Source organism: Pseudophryne corroboree, chromosome 4, assembly GCF_028390025.1.
Source record: "Pseudophryne corroboree isolate aPseCor3 chromosome 4, aPseCor3.hap2, whole genome shotgun sequence".
NCBI lineage: Eukaryota > Metazoa > Chordata > Amphibia > Anura > Myobatrachidae > Pseudophryne > Pseudophryne corroboree.
Genome location: NC_086447.1, coordinates 380,062,908 through 380,074,301, shown reverse-complemented (window position 1 = coordinate 380,074,301; position 11,394 = coordinate 380,062,908). Strand labels below are relative to the sequence as shown.

The window sequence follows — 11,394 nt, the reverse complement described above, 5'->3', positions numbered from 1 at the left end:
GTGCCTGATTGTAGCTGTGCTAAATTTAGCTCAGCTACGATCAACTCGGGCTGACCCACAGAAATCATAAATCTCCCCCAAAGACCAATATATTGTTGTTATAAACCTGGATAAAGTGTGGCAATATGCACAAGGTTTTTTTTTTATTCATGTATGTATGTATGTATGTATGTATGTATTACAGTGTGGTAAATAGGATACAAAAAGACACTACAGAGATTTTCTTTAGAACACTGCTATTTTAATAGTACAAGATCATCTTTAATCTGTAATAACAATTAACATAACATTGAAATTAAACAAATGCATACAGAGGAAAAAGCAGAAATAAGGGTATCTGAGAGTTTCTATTACTCATGTTCCTCCGATATTCATTACTATAATCCACGTAGTAAAACAATACTCAGTTCAGCAATTCCTGGAATGTAAAATAAATGTGCAATGGCAGCTTCTGTAATGGCAACAACAGTTTAGCTGTCAGATAAGAAAAGACACACTGGAATAATTTTTTTTTAACCCTGAAGGTTTGAAACAGACTGCAATTATTCCAATGAAACATTTTTAAGTGCGAAAGCAGGTACAAAGAGGAAATACAATGCATATTAAAATGCTCAACTATTATTAAATGCATAGCATTGTACAGATTCACAGAACAGTAGAAATACCAAAACATGCCAAGAAATGGCTAAAGTAAAGGAAATTACCCCAGAATGGTTCTCTATTTCCAGTTACATTAAGTTAGACCTACAATATTAGTTTTATAAAAAGTTACATTATATCATATAAACTTTCTTTTGTTGAACAATTTGAAATGCATTGCTGTAAACAAGAGCCTCATAATGATGAAATGATTACTGGATGGACACTTTGCAAAAAACACTTAGAGTCGTGCGTATTTACATGGTATAGTATCTGTACAATTCATAGATCGCAGTAAGGATGAAATGGAACTGTTTTAAATGATACGTATGTCATATCTATGGCAGTTTTGTATTGAGTTATGCTAATCTAGTCAAAAGTCTGTACATAAAGGAACAAATATCAAACCTGTGATCCAGAAGTGGTCAGAATATTTATCAGTTAGACTGTTTTCTGCCTACAAGGACCAAGAAGTAAAATGAATGTAGTAGTATAAACCCTATAAAATGTATAGCACATACTGGTAACCTGTTTCTCACTTCTAAATATGTGCTCAATGCTTGCTGTATTAGTTTAAATCAGAAATTGAATGATGAGCTGAGCCTAATTTGCATAATTCTGCCTATCCTGCCTAAAGTCATGTTACCATTCTATAATCACTGTTGTTGACTTCTGCTCATATCACATGGAACAGCAATTACCTCCTATGTGTGTTAATAACTTGTGAAGAATTAACTCTAGCCTGTATCATAGAGTGTCACCACACATTTTGCTCAGGCAACTCCCACAAACTCAGGACTTGTTGGGAGAGAAAACAATCTTCTACAAATACCACCGACGTATATAATCAAATTAGCAACTGTGCCATTGTTGTTATACTCTCCATTCAAATCCGCCTATTCCTGTTTATTGACCATCTTTTGAGTGCGTCAGGACCAAAGTTTCAGGAACACTGGTCTACACATAAAATACGTTTTCTGAGTTAATACTGTACCTTACCTTTTGATAACATTGCTACTTATAAAACACTAACAATACAGAGCATAGGAACTGCAGGGTTGAAATTAACTACAACATAGCAGTTTTATGGAGGACTGGGGAAGAGCAACCCCATTGATGAAGAAGTGAGGATGATTTGCATGTGGAAGTCACAGTAATTTGCTTTGTTGCACAGGTTAGTGGGCTGAAGAATGTATGGCCTTCCATTAACAATGTGTGTGATGGGGGGATCTTGAGCTATTGTTTCCTCTAAATGTATGTATTTCTTAGTGGGATTTATCATTAAGTGGTAAGCTTTTACAACCACATAAACATAAATAAGCGTGTCTTGTTTAGTGCTGGTTGGTCCTCTTTTACACCCAGATGTGCAATAAGCCTTGGTTTAGTTTACTATGAGCTCCTAGGAAACACACAGGAATCTAGAATAGATGGTAATGGAACCTTCAAATTGGCAATAACTTTAATAGTTACATTTTGTGTTGTTTTGTGTCACAGAGGGCGATGTTTTGTTGTCCTGAGCTCTGTACCATTCAGATGTAAATTACTCAAAGTGGGTCTGTGTCTCTCTGCTGGGATATGTACCATCACCAGTCCATTGCTCAATGGGACTAGAAAATAAGTGCTAAGAGTATGATACATTGTCTTTGTGCTGGGGGTGGAAAGATGAACACAACACATGAAAATTGTCAGGTCAGGGGCATGTAGAACTAGGAGCACATAAAATAACTGTGAAAATGACCTAGTACTCCATGGTCTGTGTAACCGATCCACCACCTGCAATGCTCCCTATATTGGTGGCTGAGAACAACTTGTCTCAGCGGCTTTATACTTATAGCCCTTTAGCATTCTGGAAATAACATAAAAAAGAAGCGGCATCCAAACCATGATATGCACTCTGTTTTTTGGAAACAATAGTGTGAAAGTTGCTCCATTGGGTACCATATTTATATGGAGAGCTCACTGTTGTACTGCTATTCCATAGGTCAATGGTTCCCAAACTGTGTGGCTAGGCAACCTAGTGTGCCGCAAGCCTCTTGCAGGGGTACCTTGGGATGGTGGGCAAATTGATAGGCAAAACCAGTGCTAATAACTGCCAATCATAAAACATGTGAACAATCAGAAGCACAACTGTACACCACCACGTAACTGGGTATCTGGATGATAGGTCAACAGTGAAAAGGTTGACAGCCAGTAGGTTGACATCAAATGGTCAACATGCATATGGCCGACATTGTCAAAAGGTCAACATGGACAGAAGGTTGACATGACGATGGTCAACACATGAAAAGGTTGACATGAGTTTTTGGTATAATTGTTTCCATTTTTAGGACTTTTTCATACTTTACTATCCATGTGTACTACAATTGGGAATAGTAACCTCCCCCAAAGTATGGCAATTGAGCTAAGTACGCGAGGGGACACGGTGCACTAATTTGGGGTCCATGTGCTGTAAGGGACATTTTTGACCAAAAAATCCAAACACTAAAAACTACCGTCGACCTTTTCATGTGTCGACCATTTCCATGTCGACATTTTCACCATGTTGATCTTGTGCATGTAGACATTGTTGGCCTTCTGACTGTCGACCCATTGATCCATAACCTTGTAATTGAACCTAAGTGATTGGAACAATTTAATTAATTTCATCTTTTTTTTCAAAATTTGCCAATAAAAAAAACTTTTATTCTACGAGTGCCATAACAAAAATGCTGTTACATTAGGGTGCCGTGATTCAAGAAAGTTTGGGAACCACTGCCATAAATGTTTGGTAAAATGTATTAACATGTTATTCTATGCAAGAGCACATTTTGCATTCATAAACGTGAACTACAGAACAGTAACTTTCTGCTTTCTTATCAGAGTTCGAAAATAATATTACATACAGTATGTTGTAAAAGACCAGGTATGCCAGAGGCCAGAAAAGTTACATTTCAGAAATACAGTAGTAGCTACAGAACACAGCATATGTTAAATATGCAAGGGCAGGATTTCTACCAGGAAGGGGAAGGGGGGGGGGGGGGGGGGGGGATGTTATTAAATACTTGAATAAGGAACAAAGTCAAGAAAAACTGCAGCAGTAATCCTAAAGCAGACACTTTCTGTAGATAAATGATCTCATATTTATGGCTTAGTCTAAAGGTGCTGCATATTCACACAGTCTTAACTAATGAGATTAATACTATATTTAAAAGGGTAATGTGGTGTTTTTTCCCCACACCTGCAGTGAAGTTATCTGCATTCACCACACAGTGTAAGTTTCAGGTGCCTTCAGGTCTGCATCTTGCTGCATCAACTACATGGTCTATGTCACTTTACTTAATGTGTTTAATCTCTTATAATAACAACTGTAAAATGTCAAATAATCATCACAGTCAATATTTCCCATGCTTGGTGGTGGATGGCCATATAGCATCATAACACAAACTAACTTGTGCAGTGCCAACTGAGAGTATTGGAGAACAGCCAGACAAAACTGAGACTCATTGACAGGACAAACAGAACCACAAGCAGGACTAATGGACAGACACACTGACAGTGCTAGAAGACAGACTCACAAGTCAGACAGATACACTTACAGGACAGGACAGAATCACATGCTGCATTGAGGGGCAGTCACAATGACAGTGCTAGAATAAAGGTTCACAGGTCACACAGACACACACTGACTTGTAAGATAGACACACAGTGCTCACCCTATTTCACCTGTAAACATTTACAGACTCGCCTAAGGGGAGTTCCCCCCACCCTGGGCTGTGTGATGGGAGCCCCTTGATAACATGGAGGACACACTAGGCTGCACACAATTGGTCTGTCCTGCTGTTTTCTGAACAAGACAAACGTCTCCTCTTTGAGGACAGCCTCATACAGTGCCCGAAGCACCTGTATGAATGAGAAGACAAACTCATTATCAGCACCCAGGGGTGTCTCTGGGTGACAGTAAAGCTCCCTAAGAGCACAGTTGCCTTATTCAAGAAGGAAAACTCTTCAAAACATGGATTGTTCTAAAAGAGATGTAATGCCCCTTTACTGCAATGGAAAAAAGGAAAGAAAGAAGGCAATAGCTCCCATGGGACACTCTTGTTAGTACATATGAGGTGGTGGTACACAAAGGAATGGGAAGGTTTCAAGATAAGGAGGTGACATTTCAGCAGATTTGCAGACCGTTACTAGTAAAATGATGAGCCTTTAAAGGTTGGCAGATCTCTGTATTTGCTGAAAATGATCTGCAAATCACTGAAAACTATCTGTAATGTACTGTAATTAGGGGGCACAGGTTGGTGAACTGGGGAATCTTCAAATTGGGTGGGGGGAAATCACAGAATCTGTGAATTGTTTTTTATGATTGCTGATTTATGGCCCATTCATAGCTACAGATAAAATGTACATGTCCCTCATGCATATAAAGTGAAACATTGCAATTCTGTACAGACAACAAAAAACAACTAGTAATACTTATGTCGCTTTAAGCTACAAGTTGTGAAAGAAAGCCTTTTAAAGCACTTTCTTGGGAATAGACTGCCTTTGGTGCATACTACAGTATATATATATATATATATATATATATATAAAATTATTTTTTCTGTATCTCTCATAACAGTTTATTGGCCATACTAAGTAAAGACATGACTTCCAGTTCATAGCCAATGACTACTAACTTGCTCGTGAATCATAGTGTTTACCCCCCCAGTTTTAGGTACCAGTACCTCCCTATACTGCACCCCGTGGTTAAGGGACAACTAAACCCCAACATTTACAATATTAGATATGAATCATACTGGTAACATTGCTGGCTTGATATTCGACTTATGCTCCGTTAAAGTATTCTATCACTACTACAGACAGATACATCTGCCAAAGTGTCAAAAAGGGATTTGATACAAAGGGGGGTATTGAATTAGCCCCAGCAATTTCGGAGCTATCGCATTTACCCCCCTGAGTATTCAATTGCGGACCATTTTCGCCTGTTTTTAAGGTATTTTTCACCAATGCCTTTTCACTTCTTTCTTTTTTTTGGCGAAAAATGCCTCAAAATTAGTGAAAACAACCAGCGTTTTCACCGGCGCAGGTGCGAAAACATGCGGATTCGCCGATCCACATGTTTTTCGCTCCTACCGAATGTTTCATCTAGGCCAAAAAAGGCCCTGCTATTGCATAGGGCGAATCCCCATTCGCCGTAAAAAATAGCAAAAAGTGTAAAAAAACAGCACTAATTGAATACTCCCATGATTTGAGCTACTGCAACATCACTGGCCTTACCACCTCTGTATATGAGTCAGCCAGCCAATATAGTATTTCTGCCGTTCAATTCAAAGAGAATCACCACTAAAATGGCAGGAGAACATGGTACTGTAGATTTATTTAGCTAATTCTAAACATGCAAGTTATTTCAGGTTACTATACACAGTCTTTGCTATACATTCTTGTCAATAATACATTTGGTGTCAGAAATACAAAATATTGCTCCTGTCAGTAGAAGGCATATAAATTGTGATGTCCTATCATCAGAGATTAGTCATAAAGAAATGTTACTCCTGTCAGTAGACTAAAAATAATCCATCTATCAACTATACAATTCCCTGGACCATCACTGTGGATCGGGAACAGTAGGTTACATTAAACTGAGCAGTAGCGGCGCATCATGCCTATATGAGTAAGAGTCATCTAGATAAATGCTCCTACAGAGTGTCTGTGGACAGTATAAAATATATATTACTGCAGCTTTGTTTTTCCAGCTATGTCTCTGATTGCAGTTTTTGAACTTTAATCGCTTAACGATTGAGCGATGGGTGCGCTAAGCCATTAGGTTTCATTTTACACAAACTGTGGATTGCTTACAGCAAAGAAAAATGGAAAGTATAGTTTACATGGAAAAAACATTTTCCAAAGCTCAGGATTGCTAAAGTGCAAACAGTACCTGTCAATCTACTATGAAAGCTGTATCACGCAGTGCACACAGGCATGATGAATCCATTTCTGCTTGTTTTTAATCACTGGAAGCTCATTTTCCAGCAAGAATGGTTTAAGTTTGCATAAGAAAAGCAACTTTGTTCAACACAAACAGGTTATGTAGTTAGATCTGGGTCAATATACAGTAAATCCACCATGCACACAGGAGCATTGCAAAACAATGCCTCAGTGATAGCTTTTAACAGAGTATTCCAAAGGTTCACTACAGCATAGTTCATTTTGTACTGTACTTTACATTCTCTCCAATGAACTCCTATATATTGCACAGACTTTATTCTTTTAGTAAGCAGCGTATAGCGCATTTAAAGAGCTAGTCATTAAGAATGTGTAAAATTAACAACTGTGTATAAAATCTTAAAGAGAAACAGTTTTTGTCACTATAAGACAGTATAACAAACTTCCAAAAGGAACATAACAGTTTTTCTAGTTTTCAACTGTTTTACCATCTATTGCATTCATCTGCTATTTTTATATAGGATAGTGCACTACTTCAAATTATAGAGTTTTGTGATCTTATAAAAGCTCACAGCTGTAAGCCACATGTTTCTGGGCATGTCAGATAAATCTTCCATGATTCCAATATCCGTAAGGGTATATATATATATATATATATATATATATATATATATATATATATATATATATATATATATATATATTTGTATATATATAATATCCAATATTCATTATTCCATTTAATACACAAGTTTTTATAATGAACAATGCAGTGATGACACTGTTTATACATCTATTATTTACAGGAGTCTATGCATATTACTTATGCATTATATCAATAAACTAATGCAGTTTTTGTAATGTAAATCAGGAACAAAGTTAATTATTATGGATTGTTAGATTCATTTTCCAGCAAAGTTTCTGTAGTGGGGTGGGAAGTTCCCAATGCATTTCTTTCCTGGAATAACACAGCACACAAATGCTTCCCATTGGGGTTATACAGGCTATGCTAGTGTCATTAAGATGCAGCATTTCCGAGGAAGAAACAAATATAAATGTCAAAGTATAAATCAAATTAAAATGTCAGTTTAGTTCAAAATGCAATATATGTTCAGTGAACTCCCATGTGAATACTATAGCATCTATAATAATATGATGTCTCTTTACACCAAATTACACTGAAATGGTCAAATGATCATATGAATTACCGTGCATAACTTGGTCATTAGTTTCGAATGTAACTTCCAATATCCATGAATGTTTCAGTAGTAAAAATGTTGGAATGACTATTTCCATATAATTAAGATGAATATGCTCACTGAATAACATGCAGAAAGGTAAAGGTTAAGCAACATATGGATTCATTTATCCTATACAGTATCACAGGTACTGTAAGCTGCATGTACCAAAATTACTTGGCAAGGCAAGCAAAGCATGTTTTGCAATTCAGTGGCACTCTGCTTCCATAATAAATGGTTTCAGCTTTCTTACCTACTGTAAATGTGGGTGCACTATCTTTACATGTGATGTAAGGATCATTTCAATAACAGAAGGGTAATGTGTAATATACAGTAATAGGATGTGTTAATGCACAGCTCCAAAGGTTAGCAGCGTTTCTCAGATATAATTCCATTTACCTGCATTACTTCCTACTGCTTTCTTATTACAAGTGTTGACCCCTTCCTGTCCCCACAGCATGGTTAATATTAAACACATAGCAATATGACTAATACATGCAACATCTCTCTTGATTAGGGTCTGTATGCTGGCTTTGCTTTACAAGGACATTTCCCAATAAATAAACAGTTATAAGAGCTGTATACTCACATATTTATGATATCTGTACAGTGACTGACATGCAGTTTTATGTGAGCTTGTGCAGTTGGCATACATGTATTTGGTCATCTAAATTAATGAACGTATAAAACATGCCAATGACGAATTAATTATGCATGTACAGACCTTGGTCTTAATGTACTGATTTGGTCTCAGGCAAAGAGAGAACAAATGAAAATAAGACCCCCTTAGCCTCTTCTGGTGATGGAAAGTACTCTGGCTCACAAACACTCATTTCTCCCCCAGTTCCTTCTGCAGGCAGCGGTACTCTCAGTGTTATAGCTCGATTCAAGCAATAGATGTTATTTCCCATCACTGTGCATCGAAATGGCAAACTGGGAGGAGGTGGTCCTGGACCAGGACGCAGGTTGACCCCCTGACTCCAGTGCCTGGCCATTGAATTGTAGGTAAAAACGCTAAGGCCATGATCACGGCTAATATCAAATCGGTAGATGCAGCCTTTGTGGGATACCATGCCAGCAGAGCGCCGACGGCTGTTGTTAAAAGGACACTCCTGCCACTCATTTAGTTTGGGATCATACTTGAGTAGACGGTAAAAAAGAGTCCCACCAGATACATAAATCTCTCCATTACAGGTTGTAGCTTCATGGGCAACAGCAAATGCACCCTTAGGTAATGAAGCTACTGAGCTCCAACGATCCAGGCGAGGATCATACTTTTCCACCGTAAAGAGGCACTCACCTCCGATAGCATACAGGTAGCCATCAAGTGCCAAGAGTTTCAGCTGAGAACGGGGCTGAGAGAGTGGGCGAACCTTATCCCAAGAGTCAGTTAATGGGTTGTAGCAAAAGACCTGGTCAGAAAGTTTTGCCTTTTCACCACTACCTTTAATGCCACCAGCAATGAACAGATAGTTATAGAATACACATACCCCACAACCTTTGGTGTTTGCCTCCTCTGGCAATTTAGTCAGAGACCTCCATCTCCTAGTGGATTCATTGTAGCAATGTACCTGATAGGTGTTTGCATCATCCTCCAGTGATATAATTGATGAAGGGCTCTGTGGTCTACTGCTCTCTCGACTTTGGGGTCTACTACAACTGCTCAAGCGTTCAAATGCATCATTGATGTCTGCCACAGCCAAGTGCTGTTTTCCATCCATTCTGCGTTTAAGAATAAGGTCTCTCTCTGCCCCTGTCAGCCTGCCATAGACTGCTGGGTCTCTCAGAACCTGTAGGAAGTGGTCACTCATGAATTTGTAGGCAGCCTCCTTAAGCTCATTCAGTCTTTGCTTCTTTGCAATGTAGAGTACCTGATAGCAGTTCTTGAGTGATATCTGGGATTTCATGCTATCCATGGCACACTGCACAGCACAAGGGATCTGCAGGAACTTTGCGCCACTGATTACCTCCACTACATTGTCCTGCTTCACCTCCAGTTTTAAGCTATAAATATAATCCACAAGTAATTGCAAAGTCTGGTAACTTATACCTTTGATCTTAAGCATGTCTCTTGATGATCGTGCCCTAAAGTAATCACTTTTCTCAGCTAAAATAGACTTATGTGCTTTGATCCTTTGTCCACCAGTCACTTCAATCACCAGGTCTGGTTCTCCGGGAGGATCAATGATACCAAGTTGGATATCCCTTTCCTGCTTGTCACTTGATTCACCAGATTTACGGATAGCACAGTCTTCCCTCTGTTGGTTTCCCCATTGTTTCCCATGTTCTTGGAGACTATCACTTATTGAGACAGACTCAGATAAACTTCTTTCCTCACCATCTTCTTCTGATTCAGCATTGCTCATGTCCCACTGGCTCCCTCCAGTCAATATGCTCCCATCACTCAGTGGTTCAGAAACTGATATGTCATCAGCATCATTGTAAGATACTTGCCCAGAAGTCTCCAGGTTAAGCAGGGGCTTCCCAACAGGGTCAGATTGATGACTGTAGCCACCATTAGTCTCAGAATGGTGTATACTGTCTATCTCACTGTGTATAAGCTGTACAGAGCTGCCACTTGCCTCCGTCCCATCTCCAGGCACTGTGCTGTACTCACATGTCCCCTTTGCAGAAGTCCCTGTTTTTCCATCATTTACATTCAGATCACCTGGATAACATGCAATAGACACCGAGTTCTCCATGTCCTGCAGTTTTGTGAAGCTGCAATCACATATCCACTGTGTTTTACTGTGCGTTCTCTTTTTCTCACTTCTGTGTCTTTGGCATACAACCAGATAGGGTTTGTTTCAACACTGCGCCTTTCACAGACTGCTGATCTCGCTGCTGGGAGCAGAGGGGTGTGTCAGGGCTGCAGCAGTTACACATAATACTGATCTTTTGAACTTTACAAGATTTTCAGCCCTCTAATGTTTGCCCAGAAAGGATTGTTTTATTTACATCATTACCTGTTTCCAATTAGCACAGCTAAGATCTGCACTTTGTTAGGCCTTTCACTGGAGCAGAGTTCACAGGCAGAAAATTTATTTTAAAAGAAAAAGGAAAACTACATACAGTGTTTTGTAGCTTACTATTCACGCTAGGACACGTAGTGTAATGATAGAGAAGTGAGTCAGCTTTTATCCATATGACTTATACAGGAGGAATTTGTGATCCACTATTTTCCAGTTTTCCTGGGGTTATCTTATGTTTAATGACTGCTTTACATGTACAGTTTTAGCAGCAGAACTGTTATGAGAATTAATGACAATGATTATCTTTAAGGTGACACTGCAGGATGAATGTATAAATCTCTTCAGAAGTTAATCAGCTTTCAGTGATAACTGTAAGGGCTCCGAGCTCACATTCCTTGCCATGTAACAGGGGATCGACACTGTAATAATGGCTCCTCTCGTACTGAAGACCTTAGATTCTTTTCTTTTATTCTGTTGGTCTTCTGCTGTTCACTCTGCCCTGCAAGATAGACACAAACAAGTATTAGAGGGTTAAAAAATCTATAAACCTATAACATATCAGTGAGGTTCAGGGACAATCTGTGCTAGCAATAAATCTTCCTCATAAAAATATCAGGCCATCA

General features: G+C 38.7%; 1 protein-coding gene across 1 annotated transcript in view; it reads right to left on the bottom strand.

Moving 5' to 3' along the window:
* Positions 1 to 219: 219 nt before the first annotated feature.
* The window catches only part of KBTBD11 (kelch repeat and BTB domain containing 11), an 85,150-nt gene continuing 73,975 nt past the window's right edge, over positions 220 to 11,394 (bottom strand). Inside the window, exon 2 of the mRNA XM_063916674.1 lies at positions 220 to 11,270. Within this exon, the coding sequence (XP_063772744.1) occupies positions 8,531 to 10,501 (1,971 nt within the window). The 5' untranslated portion in view covers positions 10,502 to 11,270 and the 3' untranslated portion in view covers positions 220 to 8,530. The remainder of the gene's footprint in view (positions 11,271 to 11,394) is intronic.